The sequence below is a fragment of the Macrobrachium nipponense genome, chromosome 1, assembly GCF_015104395.2.
Source record: "Macrobrachium nipponense isolate FS-2020 chromosome 1, ASM1510439v2, whole genome shotgun sequence".
NCBI classification, from domain to species: domain Eukaryota; kingdom Metazoa; phylum Arthropoda; class Malacostraca; order Decapoda; family Palaemonidae; genus Macrobrachium; species Macrobrachium nipponense.
Window position 1 is genome coordinate 159,792,117 of NC_087200.1, and position 25,224 is coordinate 159,817,340.

The window sequence follows — 25,224 nt, forward strand, 5'->3', positions numbered from 1 at the left end:
AATTCCGGTGCCTTGGGGTGGAATAAAATTGGATGATTTTATTTATAAAATTTTTTGAATTGAAAAAGGAACGACGCTGGAAGAAGACAAAGGGGAGGGATTTTTTTTAATAATAGCTTTGTTGTGTAGGTATTCTTTGATACTCTAGAGGATGATTCATATTGGATTTGTTTAGGTTTTCTAGGCACTTTTCTGAACGTTTTATCTTTTTTATTGTTCGCCACACACATACACATACATTCATACACACACATACACATATACGTGTGTGTGCAAGCATATATAAATACATCGATTCATACAAATATATATATATATATATATATATATATATATATATATATATATATTATCTATATAATATATCACAAGGCGGAGAGGTAAAGGCATGTCTCAGCGTACATGATTTATTGCTGACGTTTCACATAGCTTCGATGCATTTTCAAGGCTGGGGAATTGATAAAAATACAAACATACAAGACTTGCCACTAATAAAACACGGTGTAATATTTAAAATTGGACACTAAAACATTTAAAATGTAAAAATTACTGTGCAACAACACTAGGTTGGAGAGACAACCTACCAGAGTAAAAGATAGAAGATGACTGAAGGACAGAGCAGGAAAAAAAATTAAATAAAAAAAAACACACCCACACACACACACTTGTTTGTTTACTTCAGTTCTGTCTCTCGTCTTTTGTATAGTTTTGTGTGTGTGTGTGTGGGTGGGTGTGTTTTTTTATTTATTTTTTTTTCCCGCTCTGTCCTTCAGTCACCTTCTATCTTTTACTCTGGTAGGTTGTCTCTCTCCAACCTAGTGTTGTTGTAAAGTAATTTTTTACATTTTAAATGTTTTAATGTCCAATTTTAAATAATATACCGTGTTTTATTAGTGACAAGTCTTATATGTTTGTATTTTTATCAATTCCCCAACCTTGAAAATGCATCGAAGCGATGTGAAACGTCGGCAATAAATTATGTACTCTGAGAATGCCTTTACCTCTCCGCCTTGTAATATCTGTAGGGCTTGAGCCCCCATATATAATATATATATATATCTATATATATATATATATATATATATATATATATATATATATATATATATATATAAGGTATAAGCCACGAAGGAAAAATAAACAACGGAGTTTCTCCAAGATCTTTCGACTCAACGTCCTTTACTTTGCTGAGTAAAGGGACGTTGAGTCGAAAGATCTTGCAGAATCTTCGTTGTTTATTTTTCCTTCGTGGCTTATACCTTATTTATGGATTTATCACGCTCCAAACTTTCGTGATTCAGTTATACATACATAGGTGTGTGTGTGTGTGTATAGATATATATATATATATATATATATATATATATATATATATATATATATATGTCATCGGATGTGTTCGTATGTATCATAAAATGCTACGTGTGCTTAAATGATCTATATGCATGAATCACCGGGGAGTACATGATTTTGAATTTACTAGTCAGTTCTAAAAACTGTACACAATATAACAAACCATAAATATTTACTCCATTGTACAAACATGTTTTAATTTCCGTCCAAAACATGTTTTTGCCTCCGGAGTAAATCACGTTGCACTGTTTAGAGAATTATGTTTTTATGTCACAGTATGATATTCCATCTCGTAGTTAATGGGCGTAATTTAGCCCGATATTAACTTTTGTTTATTTGACGTACGTCTAAATGTGTTTTCTCTCGCAGACACAAGCAAACTCCTATATACTTTATATATACATATATATATATATATATATATATATATGTATATATATATACATATATGTATATATATACACAAATATTGGTAATGTATGGTCAGTTAGATATAAGGGGCATTTCATTCTGAATATTTGTGAATTATATAAATATATATATATATATATATATATATATATATATATATATATATTTCTCACAGTAACTTTCACCAAAAGTAATTGAACATGATAAATGCAGGATTCAAACATTTTCTTTTAGGTTACTCTGAGGGAACGTGAGGTCAGGATTCGAACCTGTGCCTGTTGGATTTGATGCTTTAAACTGTAGTTATGAACTTTTTCTTCCTAGTATCAAACCCCGAAGGCATTGGTCTGAATCTTGCCTTAGGTGTGGTTAATTGATGAATAGCGGTATTTTGGCTTAATATAATTTATATATATATATATATATATATATATATATATATATATATATATATAATATATATACAATCACGAAAGTTAGGAACGTGATAATCCATAAATAAAGATAAATGTATCAGTAAAGGGCTTTTAAAGCCGAAAGATCTTGCAGACTCCGTTTATTTTCTTCGCATTTACTTTATTATATATATATATATATATATATATATATATATATATATATATATATATATATATATATATATAGTATAAAAATAACTTTTTGCGGAAATGATCTTTTGCATGCCAAAATGTTTGCCATTTTGCAAAAGGCCTAAGTAATTGTGGCCATTTTGAAAAATGATGATTAAACTTTAAAATTACTTCAACAAGGATCAAAATCGGCATTATCAGACTTGTTAGAACAAGACACGCTTTATTTGCTTCTACTGTTGCACAATACTCCGTTTTTGAAGAATTTGCAGCGTTTGTTCAGACATGACTGGGTGCAGCCGTACTTACTGATCCCCTGGCCATGTGTCCTATCGAATCTGCAATAGCCACTTCTCTCAGACTTACTTCCAGATCTTTTTTCATCTCATAGGGTGAACTGATTATGGATGTACACCTGTTTAAGTAAATCGTGTTTTGTCCCAAGTTTATAAGTTCCGCCGTCTATTGGCTGAACTATAATTGCCTTTGCATTCGCAAACTCTGCTCGTTCGCGGTCAACGAGTGGAATGGAAGCCTTGACAGTGTCCCCTGAGTGGGCTGGCTTGAAACGCTTTACTGATTCATCCTTCATTTTCTTAGCTTGCGTCTCCTGTTCTGTTTTCGATTCCCTTTGTTCAGTCTGCATGCTCTGATTCCCAATACGTAAACAACAGAGCGCAGGCTCATCAATATTGTCATCCACAACTGACAAGGGCCAGAAGGATGACATGGAATGTTTTGACCACACGAGTTGCAATGAATGGCAGAGCTTTCAGCACTTTCCTCCTGTTCTATATTCTGATCCTCCTCAATGGGTGAACATAGTTGTTCTACAAGCTGTTCCTCTGTCTCCATGCCTTTAATTATTTCTTCTGGTAAATTAGCTGCGGAAACACAAAGACGAGCCTTTCCAGAAGTTGTTATGCCAGTTCCAGAAGGGAAGCGTGTGTTTTTCTGCTTCTGAACGAAACGCTGTCCCAGTGACCATTGTGTAGTTTTGTTGTCTCTCGTTCCACGGAGTCCTGCGGTTGCGAATATCTTGGTTTCCACATAACCAAATTGATCGACGATACTAATAGTTATTTTGCAAATGGACCAAACGCGTGGTCATTTTTCCAAATGGCCATAATTATCTGGGAATTTTGCATAATGACAGATATTTTAGTCATTTTCCAAAATGACCAATTCCGCAAAATGACCGTAACACACACACACACACACACACACTCACACACACACATATATATATATATATATATATATATATATATATATAGACAGATAGATAAAGGTGTAGTTATACGCACATTATTATACCTTTCCATTCTAGTGTGATGGCAAATTTTAAACGTGTTCAAGGTTTTGTGATTATGAAACGTGAAATCCATTACCCGTAGATTATATGTCTATTATACTAAGGGGGATAAACGTATGTATTCACATTCTGTTTGATATAGAAAGGTAATTGAATTGTATATTTAATCATACGAATCCTACTGTTGATTTTGATTTTGGAAACAACTTTTCGTGATATCGGGTAAAATTAAAATATAAGTTTGTTGAGGATAATAAGAACATCTTACTGAGAGAGAGAGAGAGAGAGAGAGAGAGAGAGAGAGAAGACGAGATGTGAGAGGAAGAAGAGAGAGAGAGAGAGAGAGAAATATGCTAAATTATTTAAACGAGGGAATTCGACGAAGATTAAACAAATTTGTTATGGAGGGAGTGTGCGAGGGAAGTTAATCCACTTTTAGCAGAGGAATGGGGCGGGAGAAGGAGTTTTTAAGTGGGCAAAAATACGAGGATGAATCTGACATCAAAGGATGCGAGTTGTATCATTTGTTGTTGAACGAGAGAAATGACAATTTAAATCGGACCCGTAAAGGAAAATTGTGTATTGTTGCGATAAGACGGTGATATTGCGGAGGTAATGGAGGTATTGAGTGACAAATTAGGGAACATGAGGTGCAGTGTCTCCGGGTTATTTGACTTTTCGTTTACTTTACTGTAATTTTTCTCTGTGCATATTTCGTTGTTTGTATCTGACGTGTGAGTTTTCTTTCTTGGCTCATTTTTCCTGAACCACCATTGTTTACATACTTTCCTGTCTTTGACATCTGTTCATTCAAGGAGTGGTTGACCTGATGCAAAGAAGCGCTTTCAGATCTCTCCAGTACAGCAGCGGCTCTTTTCATAAAGTGGTGCGCTTCCACGCGCCTTGGTGAATACATTTTTAAGCAGAGATGTCTGGTCAAGGATAAGCGACGAGAATAGGTCAGGGATTGGAGATGAGAGCCAATGTTGGGACCGTCGTTATTGGGCGGGGGTGATAGTGTTAGCGGGGTGGGGTTGGGGGTGGGGGGGGGGGTGGGGGGATGGGGGGGGGGGGGTGGGAGGCCTCATTGGTATTGTATGTTATTTTTAGCTGGTTCGCCTTGTTTAAGTTGCTGATGTTTCGAGTTAACGTTCCGGTTGTTTCTGGTTTAACCTTGATGTTTTGTGGTTGTAATTTACCTGTTCGTTTTGTGCAGGTGGTGGTGGTATGTTTCTTCTGTTGTGAAGTTGAACAATTCATTACAAATGTGTCTGCTTTTCTAGTGAAGCTAGTTCCATTCAGAGATCAGTGACAGTTTTCTTTGCTCTCTCTCTCTCTCTCTCTCTCTCTCTCTCTCTCTCTCTCTCTCAAATAAGTTATGCCTACCTATCTGTCCACCCCTCCCTTTATACTTAGGCCCTTCATCCTACTGCTATTGGATTCCGGGTGCCACCCACCTCCTTCACACCCTTCAGGGCCTCCCATTCGCAGATAGACTGGGCATTTGGGTGAGGGGTTGGGGGAAATCTGCTTCGAATACTGTGTGCAAAGTGGCAGAAAAGGTTTTCAAGAGGATTTTAGTGACAGGAGAGGAGCCACCGGGTGAGGGAAGCACTGGGGGAAGGGGTATTGGTGGGATGGCTGTAGGGAGAGCTGTGATTGGGTTTTTGAATGGGCGGTTTGATTGGTGGGGGAGACTGGGGATTGCCAGGCTTTCTCGTTGGCAGTCTTTCCAGGTTAAATAAAATCTGCCATAGACGCAGGGTAGGCCCTGGAGAAGATTGTTTGTATTTACTAGCTAAGTGTCAAGAATGTCGTTTTCATAATCTGGATTCTGTTAATTGAACGAGTTTTTTGGGGAACAATTCCATCAAGACTGGATGACTTGAATAAACAAAGAAATGGAATTTCAAGGTATTAAAATGAATATTTCATCACCAAGGTGATGTTTTACCTTGAGAATTCTAGCATCGCTTCGAAATATCTTTTTCCATACATAACGAATCCATACTAATAATCAAATGGAAGATTCCTATTCAAAACAGTAAAGTCTGTTGACAAACACAAAAACATACACAAGATATGATCTTATATAGATATATATATATATATGTATGTGTATATATATTTATATATATAGGTATATACATACATATATATATATATATATGATATATACATATATATATATATATATATATACTATATATCTATCGTATATATATATATATATATATAGATATAGTATATATATCCTATTATATATATATATATAATTATATATCTATATATATATATATATATATATATTATATCTATATACGTATATATATATATATATATATATATATATATATATATATATATATTCTTGTCTGTGTATGTTTTTGTGTTTTTCAACATGTATATGTGTACAGACTTTATTGTTTTGAACAGGAATCTTCCATTGATTATTTGTATGGATTCGTTACTTCATTGACAACTTCAACTCTTCTGCGGCAAATTTGGTGATGTTGCGATATGTGTCTTAGGAGTATTTTTCCAAATGATTTTGTGGGGTAAATTTTGCATTGTGTTACACCTTTTGCGAAGTAGTCTTGTGTAGAGGTGTGTGTGTGTGTGTGTGTGTGTGTGTGTTGTGTGTGTGTATCTTGAGAGGGGAGATGCGACTGTCTTGAAGTTGATCTGAAGAGTTCTTTTTCCTGACTTTAAGTGTTTTTGGGGTTTGAAAAATGCAGGTACTCTTCTGCCTTAGCGACCATTTCAACATATTTGGACTCTGCGGATGTCGCGTTTGAGGTTTTTTTATTTTTCTTATTTTTTTTAGAAACACTGTACTTGCTGGAACCGGGTTTTGAGTTCTCCTTCCCTTTTTAATATTTAGTGGAATTACTCCCTGAGGATGGGAGTTTTTCTCTCTCTCAGAAAAATGAGAGAAGAAAGAAAAAAGTGAAAAGTCTGGTACAAATGACGCTCTCCTCATTCCTACCCCCTTCCCTTTGCACACGGCCAGCGCGAATCGTTATAATGGCTGGCATTTGCAAACAAAAAGCTTTTGAAGACGATTCGCTGTAGAGTTCTTTTGTGGCGAACAGTTTTATACAGATATCCTGAATTTATAATCGTGTTTGTGATATACGTTTGATAGACCCTACAATATCCCAACAGTTTTGTGGGAAATGGCCACACTTTTTTTGCATATCTTATGTCGTTATGCATTTACGCTATAAAACAAGAATGCCATCGATGTATTTGTATTTAGATAAGTTCATTGTTGTAGGTCCCTGTGTAGGCAATCCCTTGGTGATGGGATAGCGGTAACAGAGCAAAAACCTCTCTCTCTCTCTCTCTCTCTCTCTCTCTCTCTCTCTCTCTCTCTCTCTCTCTCTCTCTCTCTCTTCGTGGCTCACGTAAGGAACACCATCAGTAGTATTCTTTGAAAGCATCATGTGGTTGCTTGCTTTGTAGCAGCCCTTTGGGAATGAAGGAGAGCAGGGTAAGGCTTCTTGTACCTCTTTAGAATATTTCGTCGCATTCCCGTCGACAAAAATATTTCATGGACGTCAGAACTCTTAAGAATATTTCTTGAAATTCTTTCTTCTTTTCTCGTAGTACTCCAAGAACCTCCGTTCGCCATCATGGACGCATTTGGCTAACAGAAGATTCCTGACGGTTGTTTTTGTCACATTTCCTTTTCATATTCGTTTTCGGTTATTGCTGACGTTTTTGTATCGATAAGTTATTGTTGAAATTGCAGAGTATTGTCAAGTACTGAAATGACCAACAATTATTATGCTTTTATGATAATGCTTATTAATACTTACTGGTTGTCTATGGAGGTCTTTTTGTTGAAATGTTGCGGTTATTTCTATTTTTTTTTATTGTTGAAATGATCATTCTTGTCATCCTCATCTCGTTTCAAGATTTTTCTCCCTCTCTTCTCTCCCCTGTCGATTTTGAGGTATCACTTCATTGCGGTGAAGTGGATTTCATATTTAAAAGGAGAATGTGATGATTTATGCATTATTAATATGGCGGTGGGGTGGCGTCTGAACTGAAGAAAGGACTCATTCTCGCTGGCGAAATTTCTGAACTCGAACAGAACAGTGGTTCGTTGTCATTTATTATTTATATATATATATATATTAATATATGTATATATTATTATATATATACTATATATATGTATGATATATATATACTATATATATATATATATATATATATATATATAGTATATATATATATTTATATATAAATATATAATATAGGTAATATATGTGTGTGTGTTGTGTGTGTGTGTGTGTGTGTATGTACAACTGTGTGTGTTGTGTGGATTTGTGGTAACTGAATCACGAAAATTTGGAACGTCATGAATATATAATATATATATATATATAGTGTGTGGTGTGTGTGTTGTGTGTGGTGTGTGTGTGTTGTGTATATATATATATAAAAGGTAAAAGCCACGAAGGAAAGTGAAACGTAGGAGTACTAACTCCCTAGTTTCACTTTCCTTCGTGGCTATATATATAATATATATATATATATATATATAATAATAGAATATATGAATTATATATATATATTATATATTATTTGAATTTTTTTTTGTCTCAGATGCTCACGATTTGGAGACTTCTGCAGCATCAGCCGCTTAATAAACCTACTCAGAAGATTCGACAAAATTGAATAACCCCGTCTACAGAAATTGCTCCTCTTCTTCGCTGACAATCACGCTTCCTCTTCCGTTCAAACTCTCTCCAGACCTACTGTTACCTTTACTGTATCGCTCATAATGCGAGTCCATCCCTTTTCCAATCATTCCTCATCGTTCCATCTAGCATTCTCTTCGACTTCATTCTATCCTCTTCCAAGAGCTTCCATGCCCGCTGGTTTCTCCAGGCATTGGTCATTTACCCGTTCCCATGACCTCTTTTCTTATCCTACGCGTTTGCACCTACATCACCTCTTGTCTCTCTTGGCTCGGTGAGAGACACGCATCTTATTTTGTGACCATCTATTTATTATCCAAATCAATCACTTGGCCGTTTGCTTATTCTGACGAAAGATCCCTTCATTATGATCCAGTGGTTTTGTAAATTCAGGGAAGCCAATAAATTGTATGTTGTGTGATTTCTTTATACTCGAAAGTAAGAAACAGGGAAAAGTTGTAACAACAATTTTTCGGGTACATTTTTACTCTTGGGATTTGCTGGCCGTCATATTATGTTTGCTTTTGTACATAAATTGCAATACAACTGTTTCGAAAGACCAGTATTATGTCACCAGGCTTAAAATGTTTAAAGTAATAAGAAACCTTTACCGGGGAATTGTTGAACACCGAATGGAGTTGGCCTTCTTGCCTTGGAATAGTGTCACACAATAGCACTCCATTCATAGGGGTCGAAAGTCTTGACCTGCTTAAAAGTTGCTGCATTCGCGGGGGATTATTTAGTGCATTATTGAATGGGTGCACCAGTCGAGTTCCCGTTTCCGCCAGCGTCTAGTTTCTGCCGAGAGGAAATGATTGATGATTGGTGGCAGTGAGATGTTTGCCTTTTCCCCTTTGACTCTTCTCCTCCGACCCTCGTTAGCAACGTCTGGTTTTGCCGTGAAAGTTCACTATTTCCACTAGTTTCATGTGCTTTCTCTTGGGTAGCTAAGTGTCCTTATTCTGTGTATAAAGCACATCGAGTAAAAATCATACACAAAAACTAGAGACCATTCTCTTGTTTATCTCTGCAGCATTTATATATATACACATACAGTTTCGCTATTCGCATGTCAGGCAGTATGGTCTCTTATGTTATTCTTAAAAATTGAATACCCTAATGCGAATCTGGAAGCACGAACATATTTGCTGGTAAGCTCCAGAATGCTATCCAGAGCCAGCTTGCGAATGCCTTTATTTTTGTTTTATTGATAAACAAATACGATATATTGGAAAATCCGCTCTTCCAGGTAAATAAGTTGCCCAATTAATTCAGTAGCTCAGGGCCAAGTTACAGTGTGTGATTGTTTGAATAGTTGTATACTTACATGCATATATATAATGTTGCACATAAATACAAATATAAACATGTTTGTGCTTTTGTAGAAATATGTGATGTTACAGGTAAAAGTTAGTTTGATTTTCATTAAAGTTTTTTTCATGATGTGAAAATATTTGACGCTCTTTCTGTAAATGAAGACTGTCTTAGAATCATGTTTGTAAATCATAGATTTAATGATGGCAGACACAAAATGGGTAAATTAGAGTGATTTGAAAATAAAGGAGAAAAATATTCTCGGTATTTAGAAGGAAATTGAACATTTTAGTATTCTTGTTACATCAGTCGGAACAGTGGATGAAGGTGGGAATTATTATCGATCAGATTTTCTTTTAGGGTAAGACGTAAGACGCCTTAGCTCCACTTGACAAATATAAGAATCATGACCTCATGTTTACCTCTGTACTTGAGTATCATTTGGCCTCGCCTTTGTAGAGCATATGTCGGAATTTTGTCGCTAAGTTTTGAATGGCAAGGGACATCGACATTCTCTCTCTCTCTCTCTCTCTCTCTCTCTCTCTCTCTCTCCTCCTCCTCCTCCTCCTCCTCCTCTTGCCCCACGCACCGAAATCCAGATGTGTAGTCAAGTGTATAATTGGATGAGACTTTCTTGTATAGCGGCGAAATAAATCGCAGCGAAAGTTTTACGAGAGTTTTTGAATATTCGTCATTTTGGTCGCATGAACATGTTGAAAGGGGGCGCCAGAGGGGGAATGGTTCGGGGGAGGGTGAGGCTCGGAGGGCCGGTAGGGGCCGGAGGATGGTACACGGAAGAGATGGGCTTTTGGGAGGTTAGTAGCCGGTGCATCGGGCCACTTTGTGATGAGTCACGGCTAATAATGAGATAATTGTGATGATTTAATTTTTTTTTATACATTTACGTCACTCTAGAAAGTAATTTTTTTTTAGATATTTTGATTATCGCTTGACTGACTTTTCCCATAAAAAAAAAAAATCCAAGTTATAGATTCCTAGTGGTTCAGAAGCATTTAGTTCCTTGCTACCGATATGATGATGTGAGATCATTTTCCCGTTTTGTTGTTGTGCGCAGAGTCTCTTTGCTGGCCATTTGGGCTTTCAAAAATCTCATCGGAATATTAGTCTCGGAGAAATCCTTACTAGTATCTTAAACCATTTTAATGAAATGTATTTGGATATATTCTGGTTTTCTGAACTATTTGATTACATTGTGGTTTTATGCGCATTTTTAGCAATTCACCGTAGTCCTTTAGTCATTCTACTGTTATTTTTCCAGGAAAGTATGCTTGCAGCTTTTGTTTCGGCTAATGCTTGATCAACATTTCAAGAGGTAATTTGGCAGACCAATAAGATGACCCTTTGGGAATCTTATAGTAATTTGGAATCCTATAGTATTTTGGAATTTTTCTCATATCTGTGATTAAATTTACTGAAGGGGTTTCTTGTGTCTAGCATGCCAGATTCGATTCCATTGTCATTACTGTGCTTTATCACCCAGTTGTGTTATTTTTCCCTTTTTCGTCTTCTTTGCTTTTTCCATTTTCCTCCCTTTCGTCTAACTGTTTTCCATCCATTATCGTATATCTTATTCTCCGAGCGTCTTTTCTTTCATCATCATCTGTGTTTTTTCCCTTTTATCATCCTGCCTATCTTCCAGTAATCTCACTTCCTACTTTCTTCTTACCTTCCTCTTTTTCCCGACCATCGGCTTTCCTCCTTTTCACTATCCTCATCTTCTCCCTCCATTGTTGTCTTTCCTCCTGTCTTCCATATTTTCCCTCTTCCATCAGGCCTTTTCCTGTTTTCATCGGCTCTCCTGTTTTCTTTGACATCGTCCTCGTATCCTCGTTCGATACATCTTCTTTTACTGCCTTCCCTCATTATTTTTGTTCCATGTATACTTCATCTTTTTTTATCAATGTTTATCGCCTTGACTGTTTCTTTCAACCAATTACTGTCTACAATTTTTATTTGTCATTCACCTTTACACCATTCCTTCATTCTCTCCTCCTCCTCCTCCTCCTCCTCCTCCTCTCTCTGTTTCTCGTATTTTTTTAATTTCTATTTTATTTGCTTTTTTTTCGTTCCCCCTTCATTCCCTTCTCCAATCTGCTGACTTTCTCCGTTTGGGAGGGAAAGAACCATTAATGGATTCATATGTCGCATTGGCACAAACACTTGTCACATTTATGCCTTATTATGGTCGAACAAGATTCATGGGTTTACATTCCGGATTTCGTTAGATTTTTTTTTTTATTTAATGGGGGGGGGGGGGGGGGGGTGTTGTTATCTTTATGACTGATGTTCTGATGTTGGCATCATCATTTCTCTATTGACAAGAAATCTTTCCCGATTACGGGGTCTCATGGAGGAACCTGAAGTAATGTACTGACAGTTGTTTTCTTCCCACTGGGGAACTGACAAGGCTACTCTGCTTATGTGTGCAATGCCGTTTACATATTAATTAAGCGTTGGTAATACTGCTGTAATATTTTTTATTTGATATAACAAGAAAGCGCACATATACATGCACACGTTCATAAATGTATATATATATTATTTGATATATATGTATATATGTGTGTGTGTGTTTGTTCTCGTTTATGTTAATAGTTTATGTAAGTTCAGATTAAGACCTTTGCCGACCCCACTCCTGCAGGTGAACCCAGTACACTCTGCTCAGTGAGAGTGAAGATTAGTGTGTATCGGGTAACTTTCGAATTTGACTCTTCATTATATGCGTTTTGATACTTGTGTGTTCAATTACGCTTTCCGTATCTTGAATAAGAATGGTTTTAATCGATTCATCGATTCATATATATATATATATATATATATATTATGATATATATATATATAATATATTACATATATACATATATGTATGTATATACATAAAGTATGTGTGTGTGTGCGCGATCGTAAATATGTGGCTGCAACGTTCAGGTACTGTTTTATGGACCTTTTATCTTCATATATATATATATATATATAAATATATATATAATATTATATATAATATATATATATGTAAAACCTGAGTTCGACAGTGATTTGTAAGGTCAGAATCGGTATTAACTTTATACCTCACTTGTTGGCAGATTCAATAACTTCACTGATGTCCTGATTTCTCGTCTGTCCGCTGGTTCGAGAGAACGAAGTTATTATCAACTAAAAAGTTCCCCCTCCGGTTTAACATATTGAAAATGAAAAATATTTTAATTCCGAGGTTAGAGCGAATTGGATGATTAAAGGACAAATTGTAGCCTAATCCATATATATATATATATATATATATACTTTGTCTATATATATATATATATATATATTAATATATTTTATATATAACCAATTTTTTATTAATATTATATATAAATATTAATTATTTATATATATATGTGTGTGTGTGTGTGTGTGTGTGTGTGTGTGTGTATACATACATATGTTAATTGCGTGTGTGGGTGTAAGGAGGGATTCTAGCATTGTATTTTTATTTAAAACTTCTACTCTTTAATTTTGTGCTGCTAGCTTGATTTATATATATAGTCATGCCAGGCAGGTTGGTTTGTTTGTTTGTGTGTGGTGGTGTGTTGTGGTGTTAATATAATATATATATATAATTATATATAAATAAATATATATTATATATACATTCTGTAACGACGACTTCGTTAACAAGAATTAAACACATACGTAATGTTTCTGTTAATGATCCACTTGCGCATAATGAATCAGATGATATAACGATGTTGGAATGTCGTTCTCGAAAGTTAAGGTCATGGGAGCTGTAATGAGAGAGAGAGAGAGAGAGAGAGAGAGAGAGAGAGAGAGAGAGAGAGTCTTCCTTTGCTTAAACAAGCATTTTTTTTAGCGTTTGAAAATCATTTTGATTGAAAGCAGATGTTCTTTTAACCATTTTTTATATTGCTTATTTTGCCATGGAAACGTTGTTATCTAGTATTGTTATTTTTCTTGATTATGTTTTATATATACATTTATAAAATTTCCCAAACTATCCCATTCCATAACTTTCTTAAGTTTTTTCAAAAACCAAATATATTTTGTTGTTGTAAAAACGTATTATTAGGCAATATTCCATTTAGAAATAGTTGTTTTATTTCTGTAAATTTTGTCTCTATTTTCCAGATAAATATTTTTGTGCAAAATGAAAAAATGAAAATTTCTTTCGTCGAAAATAGAATAAGCTATGAGCCGTCGTTGGAAATAGTTGTGAAATTTGAAAAATCATAGCAGTGTCTGATGGCAGTTGAAAATATGTGCTAAGATATTTGATTAGTTGTCAAGATATATATCACGTGCTGTGAATGAAGTGAAGCGGTGGAAATAAGACGTTAGATAGAAAAAAAAAGCATATAGCATTATCGTTTAATCGGTAATGAATGAACAGCTTTCAACTTCTGCGAAATGTTCATCTCAGTAAGACCAAGGCTTCGGTGGAGATGACCTGAGGTGACCACCAGGTGACCTGAGGTAACTCACCCTCCTCTCCTAATCGCCAGTCCCTCTGGGGGCCCCAGAAGGAGAGACAGGGGGTGTTGTTGTAATTTTGTTGACAGAGGTATCAGCGTCACTGTAGGCTTGCATGTAGCCAGAAGCTAAGGTTTGTCAGATCATTCTTATTGTTATTAATTTGGTGTCGTTGTGTTTGTTTCTCTTGCAGCAGAAGGTCCTTCTGTGGGGCCTGCAGCAGGTAGCAGCAGAATGAGGCGCGGGTGTTTCCCTTCCCATAATTCGCCAGCGCACCTGCTGTTCTCGCCTCTGCTCCTGCTCCTGCTGGCCGCCGCCTGCTCGGTGGTCACCGCAAGTAAGTCATTTCACTTTTCTGTTTTTGTTGCTGGATCTATGATGGTACCTACTCATCTGTTATTTATGTCACATTGATTATTGATAGCAAAATAACTGTTCATATTTCTGTGGTTGTGTGTCATAGCGTATACATTGTATAAAACATGGAAGTGGAGTTATGAATGGACCTGTCTTGAAGGCACTGTATTGTAAGCGTGCCTTTGGGACAGACATGGGTGTGCAAGATTTATATTTCTTTTCAGACTCCCAGACACACCATAAAACTAGTTCCCTTACTTTGGACGCTTGCATAAACTGTCCTAACTTGTGGATACAACGGGAAAGTCAATCATTTTTGGCGAAGAATTTTTTCAGGGTACACCTTTTTTTTTTCTTTCTTTTTTTTTTTTTGTCTCGCATCTTTTATATTGGTCCCTTTTCGTATATTGGTTTTTATCACATATATATGTTTTAAAGTTAGGGATTCGAAGGAGATTTTGTAAAGCTAATAAAATTATAGTTTTATGTCACATATTTTGTTTTATCCACAATGAACACATCTCATTAGTTTCTATTTTTGGTCCTTCGTTATTAATTCAGCGAAGTATTACTCAGAGTCATAGACGATTGTAACGGTGATTACGACTATAACGATATTTCGGTCGTGTTTTCATTCCTCCGTCCCGGGTTTGAGGTGAAGGGTAGAGAGAGAGAGAGAGAGAGAGAGAGAGAGAGAGAGAGAGAGAGAGAGAGAGAGAATGATAATGCATCGAAGGGATCCTACTAGCATACACTGTGGAATGGGTTCATTAGGAGCATGCATACATTTAGGTCAAAAGGGAAGCAAGCGGGCGGTTAACCCCCTATACCTGCAGCAGTCGCATGCTAACTACGAATCTACTAAGCGGTTGGGGCTTCGGGTTAGGGGGCACGCCGCTGATTGTGGGAAGGGAACCAAAAATACAAGGCAGAAAGGAAGAGGAGTGCTTTTCATTCACGACACATTGAAAATATCTTAGCAAGGGAAATGAAATGTTGGAAGTTGAATGGATGTATGATGCTGCGGTGAGAGAGAGAGAGAGAGAGAGAGAGAGAGAGAGAGAGAGAGAGAGAGAGATTTTGGAATGGTAGAGAGGGGTAGGAAAAAAAAAAATGAGTGGAGAGAGAGAGAGAGAGATAGAGAGAGAGAGTTTTAGATGGTAGAGAGGGGTAGGAAAAAAAATGAAAGTGCTGAGAGAGAGAGAGAGAGAGAGAGATATTTTGGGATGGTAGAGTAGGAAAAAAATGAGTTGCTGAGAGAGAGAGAGAGAGAGAGAGAGAGAGATGAGGGGATGGAAGGGAGTGAGATGGAGGGGTATTTGCTGGGAGAAAATTGAAATAGGGAAGGAAGTGAATAAATGAGTGTTGAAGAGAAGATTGAATGTTGGTGGTGGTGGAAGAATTTCGTTTTGGAGAGAGGGAGATTCCTTGATTCATGAAGGACATTAACTCTCAAATGTGTTGCAAGGTCATAATAAGTGAGAATAGGTGACATGAAAAAATTCAAGCTTTAGGCATATGCCCTCTTTTGACGTTTGGAAACCCTTTTTTTGCCTATAATTTTCAGTTCATCTATTGGTCCTGAATTTAAACATTGAAACGTGTATACAGGATAAATATACCCGCAGTACGTATGTTAAAGATATTTCCTTGCGAATGATAGGTATATGTATAGATATGTATGTGTGTGTATATATATATATATATATATATATATATATATATATATACTATATATATATATATGTGTGTGTGTGTGTGTGTGTGTGTGTGTGTGTTTTGTGGTGTGTATGTTTTTTGTTGTGTTTATTTGTATACATATAAGAGAAGTTGTATTGAAGCCGTACGTCACTTTTCATTTTGAGCATTCTTGTGTAGAGGTGAAAATAAAATCTGAACCAAAAAGATTGCTTCAGATGTCTATTCGCAGTTTTACCAGAGGAGACTGTATGAAAAGCGAGATGAACGTCAGTGTAACGTGTTTATAGTTATTTGTTTGTGTGTGTGTGTTTGTGTGTGTGTTGTGTGTTAATGAAACCCCGCATTGAATATGCCATGAAAAGAAATAACTGTTAATAAGTGGTTTTAGTAAAATAGTAGTACGAATTGAAATGAACTAGGTCAGTAATAGCATGTTTTCATGTAAAAACAGATTGAAATATTTTGGCTAGTGAACCCAGTGTAGCAGATGAAGTGACACAGAGAGAGAGAGAGAATCGGCTGGGAAAGGGTGAAGATAGTTGAAGAGCGTAAAAATGCAGTGGAAAGTAAAGTTGATGTATTAGAAGGGAGGAAGCTACGATTGAGGGACAAAGTAAAGTTGCCAAACGAATGACTCAATAAAAGGGCGACAAAGTAAGGGAGTTTATTGATATAAGGGAGTGTAAGGATGAGTTGCGAAAGCAGAGGGGACGAGGAGTGGATGATATTATTGCTCTCTGCTGAGGAGATAGAATTGTTAACGAAAGAAAAATCAACAAACATGGAAGTTTCAAAAAGGAAGTCTGGTAAATGCAGTCATATAAAAGGAAATAAATGTGGGTAAAACCTCCATTTCTGAAGATTAAGAGGAGACAAGATAGTTGGGGCGATGGGAGTCACTTGGTGTAGGGAAATAAGCCCAACTCTACTGACAGTTTTATTGTAGCTTCGTTTTTATGCGAAACCCAATTTTTTATCTGGTATCGTAGGTTCGAGGAACAGAAGGAACATCCTTGGCCCCGTGCCGTACAAGGTGTCAGATTTACTGACTGTTTTCCTTTCCTTCCAGATTATTCGTGCTCACCCTCCAGTTTACTCTTGATTTTAATCCAGTAGGTCATTTCACCTTCTCCAGTCCCTTGCAAGGCCATGTTTCAAAATCGTTATATGGAAGACTTCAAAAAAATAAAAAATTAAAAAATCGGCCATCCAGAGCTGAAATTTTACTCGGGATGTATATTAGTAATTGTCATTTAAGTTACCTTTTAACATATAGATTTTGCAAAGAATCTCACGACAGCAAGGTTAAAGTTAAAATTCAAACATTTTTTGTATTCTGAAACTTTCTGTCATTTTTTTGTCCGCATTTTTCTTCGTCTTTTGAAATAATTTTATGATGGAAAAAATTATTCTAACGATGTTTAAAATCTTAATCGACAGGATAAGGAAATGAAGGCTGAAAAAAAACTAAGAACACATAGAAAGTATGAAAAGTATTTTTGTTTACAAACCTCATAACCTCATCAGTTGGAATAATGGAACATTTCTTAGAAACAGGTGCGTATGCCTGATGCTTCCTTCCTTTCAGCAGTAAATGGTGGGATTGTGATCGTTGATTTGTATACCTTGAATTGAACGCACGACTTCGTGGTCTTGTTAAGTACAGTTTCAGCTTTTTTTTTTTTTTTTTTTTTTTTTTTTTTGGGGGGGGATTTGCTCAAAACCAAAATAAAAGTCTCTCATCAGCTGGGCAGTTGCAACGTTCTGGGATAATGGAAAAGGGAATAACGAACAAGCCTCAATTATCCCCCTCCCAACTCCAACCCCCGTCCCCTTCCCACGGGCCCTTGCCCGAAATACAAACAAACCAAATACCACAAAGGAAGAAATGAAACCAAAGCCAGTGATAATGCCCAGCTGAATGCAATGATTGCAGCCTTCATTAATGATTCATCAGTCGGCTGCTGACGGAATTCAGTATTGAGCAACGGTAATCAATAACTATGACGTATGGACGGGTTTCAATGCTAATAATAGATACCATGATGGCCGGTGACAGTATAACTGTTCGTTTTCGGTCTTTTTCTTATATTTGCTTACTATTTTTATACATATATCATCATGATTATTAGTTATTATCATTAGTAATGTTATTGGCACATCAAATTTGTCTTTTTCCCCTGAAAATAATAGCTCTCTCTCTCTCTCTCTCTCTCTCTCTCTCTCTCTCTCTCTCTCTCTCTCTCTCTCTCTCTCTGTTGGTCGGAGTTTCAGGTATAATGACTGAGTTGGGATCTAATTTTTGAACCTCTTAATCATTTTAATTCGTTTTTAGAATTCATTTTGGTCGTGTGTGACCCATTGTTGTTTTATTTAAGCATGAAATGGGCTGGAGATGATTGATAGTTCCAATTAAAAAAAAAAATTCCCTTTTTATAAAGATTGGGAGAGAGAGAAAAATATTATCCTAAGACTGACTAATTATGGAAGATTTTTATCAGAACTCCAGTCATTCATCCACTGAACTTAGGTGCAAAATTTCTTCTAAGGATAAGAAATGGAATCCCATTAGAGAGAGAGAGAGAGAGAGAGAGAGAGAGAGAGAGAGAGAGAGAGAGTAACCATTGTTATAAAAAAGAAAAACTTTGGTTTTGCCTTGTTGAACTGAACCCATCGAATGGAGAGAGGAGGTATTGGTATCCCTTTTCCTTCCTTCCTTCCTTCCTGCGCCTCCTGCCTCCCTGTCACTCCCAAAAACCAACAATGGCCAACTCCAATGCTGATGAGACCATTTTGAACAATGACTGCTTCTCGTATATAGAAGTATATGTGTATACACAGCATCGTCGCTTTCTTTATAGAGACGTATCTGTGTGTGTGTGTAACAAAAGGAGGCAGCGGGTTGAGTTGGTGTGGAGAGATATGAGAGGGGCTTTATTCTCTGAAATGGGAAGGAGTCGAAATAGGAGAAATGGAAAGTAATATGAAAGTTGCCACTGAAGCTGTCTAGAATCGTTGTCTGAATAAAAAGAATATTTCAATAGAATCAGAATGTAAGAGAGAACTCGGGCAGGGCCAACGATTATGTGATCGTTGGGTTGGGGACGTTTGTAAGGTGGGGCTTATTGAAACTGGTAAGTAGGTGTAGATACAAAAGTCTGTTTTACCTGCGGGAAAGTTTAATTAATAGTTTGTTGCGAAAAACGCAAGATATTTGAATTGCCATAGATTAAACCTTTGCATTTTCATCAGAATAAGTTAAAATAAGTTAAGATACACATTTCGATAGGAAGCGAAGTGAATTTCGAATGCTCATACCCAGATAGTAGAGCTTGTAAGTAAACAGATAGGTATTTTTCCTTTGAAATCTTTCTTGATCTAAATTACCTTTACCAAAAAACTTTCGTTATCTAAAATAGCTTTTGAGGTATTTTCTCTGGAAATATACCCGCTAGAAACATTTGCAGAAATATCTACTGTTATTGGAGTTGATGAGAAAGAGTACCCAGGAAATGGACATTAAAGAAATGATGGAGGCACAAGGAATGTGTGATGAGGAAAAGGAGAGGTAGAGTCGAGTCGTAAACCAATTAGGTTTTGGAAAGGACGGAATAAAACTAGGTGGGAGAAGAGAGAGAGAGGGAGAATTAGAAGTGGGAAGGAGTATTAAGCCCTGTGGAAATTGTAGAGATAGATTAGAGCGGAAGGAAAAAGGGGTAAGAAGAGAAAAATTAAATTATAAAAAAGGAATTACTGGTAAAATGGGAGTAAAATCAGAGTAATTGGATGCATTTCGGTAGGTAGAATTATAAGGAGAAATTTAGCGACTGAATAAGAGTGAAGGAAGAGTCTGTAGTATACTGAATTTTCATTTCAAGTTGTCTGTCCTCATCCTCGGGTCAGTGTAGCATTGACGTGAATTGAGAGGAACTTTATGAGAAATAATGCGCCATTAGCTCTACTTTATATTGTCTGCGTAACGGTCTTGTAACTGTTCCTTGTTCAGTTGAATAATGGTTTTTCTTATTTTTATTTTTGGAAACTTACCAATCGAGTCCATATTTATTTACCTCATTTTAAACGTATTTTTATGTAGTTTCATTTGACGAGTTTTTTGTGTGTGTGAATTTGTAGTTGGAATTACCCTACAGAAGCCAGAGTAAGACAGCTCCATGAAACTTAATGATCTCTATTGGTTTATGAATGGAGTGCTGATTAATTATCTTTGTATTTAAGAGAACCCTGATTGGGGTATCTTGGTAATAGTTTGATGTGGAGAAACTGAAGGGACATAACAATTAAAACAATTAAATGTTCTGTGAAACAAGTGAACAAAAGAAAATCTCAGGAATATTTATTCCACTTCACCTTTTGATGAATCAAGACCCCCAACGAAATGCCCAGTATGGTTCTATGGCCCCTTTGTTTAATTCCACTAAAGTCCTATTTGTTGACAATAGTACTTAATATACTTAGTTTGGTACATACTTTATGTAAAAAAAATAGCTATTGATAGAACATACAAGAAAATCAAAAGCATTTATAGTTTTATATAGTTATTTATGTAACAAATGTACCCATGTATACATTGACACATTAAAATCAAATATATTTATACAAATATCCATAGATCAAGTCCCATGCCCCCAGCGTGTGGTTCTCATAACCCCAAGGGATATGGGTACCTCCTGTTAGAAACGCCTGCTCTACACCTTCTCCTGCATGTAATATCTTCCTTTCATGTAGTTGAGCGACTGGTTCTCTTCTGTTCCACACAAGTTTCAGCTCGTAGAGAAGAGTAGTGGTGTGTGGAGAACGATGCTTCTCTGTGAAAAGACGAGTCAACCACGTCTGACCAGATCTAGCGCCGCCACCGCGAGCGGTGCCTTGATTTGGGAGTCTCGGAGGTCAAAGAATTCCTTAACTGCCGGAGTAGGTGCCGCGAAGGAATGATCCAAGCAGACATCGATCTTTTTTTTTTTATCAGTTATTCGATATGGATTAGTAGCTATAGTCTGATTAAAATTCTTACGAGGATTATTTTTTTACGTGAAAACTGCTTGGACGAGTAGCGGAATCCCTCTGCCTAGTTCATTTCATACGGAAATAGTATATATAATAAGCAAGGTGTGAGGTAAAACAAAATAGGGAGTGTGATTCTCATGGCTGTAGCAGACGCATGTATTCGAAGAGTAGTGATATATGATCAAGAAAAATTGGAAAGAGAGAGATATAATTAGAGTTTAGTTGCATATGAAAGATTCGGTTCCAAACAATAGAAGAATGGCCGTTGAAGTCAAGAATTTTTTGTAACATTTGTATTTTGGCCGTTCAAGGAGGTAACCGCACGGCAGCATGGCCTTGCATGCAATGGCTCTTGAGGAGTACTTTGATATTTACAATTCCAGTGCCAGGTCGTAAAACCAAACATTCATTAACCAAATGAGTCAGCTCTATTCCGATCCCAACTAGAAAAATGGGCCTTGTGTATTAGGTATGGAAGACATCCAGAGAATGAATGCAGATATACAGAAAGCAGGTTCAGTGATTGACTTTAAGCCTATGATGGTAATAACGAGTAATTGAAATTTAGGGTGTATACGTGCTGTGAAGAAAATGTTCTTTGAGTTGTATGTATACGTAGTATATATAGCAACGTAAAAACACCACACAAACAAACAACCAAACAAACAAACAAACAACGTATATATATATATATATATTATATATATATATATATATAATATTCGTATAATATTACATACATACATAACATACGATACATACATACCTACGTACACACTACACACACACACACACGACACACACACACACATATATATATAATATATATATATATGTATATATATACACATTATATATATAACTCAAAGAGTATATACATATATACATAGTTTTGTGATTTATACGTATGCGATTTTATAATACTCAGAAAACAGATGTAATCATGATATCGATTTCTTTTCATTTTGGGAATTACACTCAAAGAAAATCATATATGATAAGTGCATGGCCACTGATAATGTTGATAATATTTTACCCATTACAATTTAAGGTAAACGCACAGAAAATATGGATTTATCTATTAAGCTGTTGAGGTAGCCGGTTGGTCAGTTCCATTTTATCTCAGCGTCAGACTCAAAGGACAAGTTCGCATCTTGACCCGGCTAAATACTACATTCATCCCACATAATCCCCCTGGGTGGGAGTTAGTTCCATGGTATAATTTAATTTGACGTTAAGGGTAGCCTTTGTGGCTGTATATATAGTATATATATATATATATATATTACTTATATATATATATATATATATATATATATATATAACTATATATATATATATATAATATATATATATATATATATATATATATTATATATATATACATATATAAAAAAAATATAATATAATATTATATATTATTATATATAATAATAATATAATATTATTAAAAAAAGGTATATTTAATTTTGTTTTAGGAGAGAGAAGAGAAAGAGAGAGAGAGAGAGAGAGAGATGAAGAAGAGAAACGAGAGAGAGAGAGAGAGAGAGAGAGAGAGGCCTTTGGAGTTGGATACAAATGAGGAGATGAGCGCTGCAACAGCTGTTCAAAGAGAAGAGAATTTGGGAAAATAGTGTAGAGGAAACTGGAAAAAGAAATGGCGTCTGCGAGATGTGTAGAACCTCTACTTAAGAAAATAGAAGAAAATAAAGTACTGGAGAGATTGCGATAAATTCCTGATAAAAAGCTTAGTTTTTCTGTGTGATAATCGGGATAAGGAATTGGTAGAATAAATTTGATCGTCTGTTTGTATTGTTCTATTTTCTTATTCGTCGCGAAACTACTTGTGCTGGAGTGTGATAACGTGAAATGATTATGACGTTTGGAGGAAGAATGATAAAAATCAGTGGTTTCGGTTAGTGTTGTTTTTTATGTGCCTGAGAGAACTGAGGGACAGATATTTTCTTCTTGCCAGATGACGACCCTGGTCTCTTATCACCGAGAATTGATTGTTGCAAGGAAAACGACGGTGGCTCTGAGGGGAAAAAGTCCTCGCGTGAAATTTGTCTTTGGTTCTTGACGGAATCGACGTCGTTTATTATTATACTCGTGAAGGTAGCCAGGCCGTTTTTGTTTTTTTGCTTTTATCCGCGTTATTTCGTGTTGGGTTTTAAACATATTTTCCCTTATTTTTGGTAGGGCTTGTATATTGACACGTTGCACTTATTGCCCGTGCATATTAATTAAGGTGTAATATAATGTTATCTTTTTCATGCATATTAGGGCCGAGTGATGACAGTTATTTTCAGTTCTGGGATTTTACCTGAAAAATGGCTACAGCAAGAAGCTCGTCAGATTGATAATTAAATCGCACAATTTAAAATGCACGTGAAACTTATATGCGAATTGTTTGCGCCTTTTAAGTAAATGTCGACTAAAATATTCAGCAAATTACTCGCTGCTTCGGCCTACCTAATGATTCGTTAATATTTTTGTATGTAACTGGTCAAGGTAATGTAGCGCTAATGAGGAAGGATTTATATGGAATAGAGGACACGCGATTGAGTTTAAATGAATTTTCTGTCCAGGTTTAATCGCACAAAGACCCCGAAAATTGGTCCCTTTTCCGATGTTCCGCCGAGGGCTAGAAAAACGGCTTGACACGGCCGGTTACGATTCATTTTTAGCACAGCTGGCGACGGGAGGCCATTTTCGTTCGGGGGTGATTTTCCTTGAAGTCACGTAGAACACCTCCTGCTGAGGGCGGCAGACGAAAACCTTGCTGGGAAGAAGAAGAAGGAAGAAGAGAAGAAGAAGAAGAAGGAGGAGGAGGAAGAAAAGAAAAGGAAGAGGGGGAAAAAATGACTGCAAATGTACCCCTTCCTCTGTCCCCCTGCCTTTGTTTCCCTTCCCCAGTTTCTCTGCAAACAGGAGTGGCCCCCTTCCTATTCCTCCCCACCTTTTTTTCCTCCTCCTCCTCCTCCTCCTCCTTCTCCTCCTACTCCAGTATGTTTCTCACCGTCTTTTCCTCCGCCTCCTCCATCCCCCCCCCCCCCCTCCCACGTTTCCTAAACCCCCACCATTTCCGTCTCTGCTATCCAGTGGGGATTTTGACAGGGCAGAAAAATAAAGGTGCGCTTTTTAAAAGGTCGGATTTGTGAAAAATATTCGCCTGAATGACCGTATTCTTAGTTTGCTCTGAGAGAGAGAGAGAGAGAGAGAGAGAGAGAGAGATTTCTACACAACGTTGAAGTTTAGTGGTATTTCTGCACTTTGTTGTGTAATCTTACTTCATTTGTATTACTTTCCAGACTGTTACGGTTTCCTATATTTGGTGTTGAGACTTGGGCTGTACATACATAAGAGAATTGAACAGAAGTGACATAGTGATACGCGTTCATTCGGTGTTTATATCAGCTAATACATTTACTGTGATATATATATGTATATTATATATATATTATATATCATATATATATATATATATATATATATATATATATATATAAAATTCTGTTACACGTTGTTGACAACCTCCGATAACACTGTTGCCGTCCTTAGTTAACCGGCTGTGATTGTTTTCGTGATAGTTTCTCACTTGATATTCTTATCTCTTACTGAAAAGAAATGTAAGTTAGAAAAAATTGATTGAATTAAGGGTCCTAGCCAGGATGATAGATGAGTTGCGGATGACTGAAGGGAGTAGGATTGATCTAGCACAGATACGGATTAGATTTTTGTAGAGGGCCTTGATGGATTTCCGATGTGAGGCTGATTGTGACGAGAGAGAGAGAGAAAGAGTTTGTTTTCTCTCTCTCTCTCTCTCTCTCTCTCTCTCTCTCTCTCTCTCTTCTTTTTTAAGGCCCCGATAGACATGGCTGTCTAAATCGCGTCAATGAAACGCAGTTATTGGTAAACAAAATCGATTTGTAGATTTACGTATTTTTGATAT

The 25,224-nt window shown here is 36.3% G+C and overlaps 1 protein-coding gene across 1 annotated transcript in view; it reads left to right on the plus strand.

The window, feature by feature from the left end:
- Positions 1-25,224, plus strand: part of LOC135219790 (tyrosine-protein phosphatase Lar-like) — a 1,028,451-nt gene that overhangs the window by 187,126 nt on the left and 816,101 nt on the right. The window contains 1 exon segment of the mRNA XM_064256864.1: positions 14,383-14,526. Within this exon segment, the coding sequence (XP_064112934.1) occupies positions 14,383-14,526 (144 nt within the window).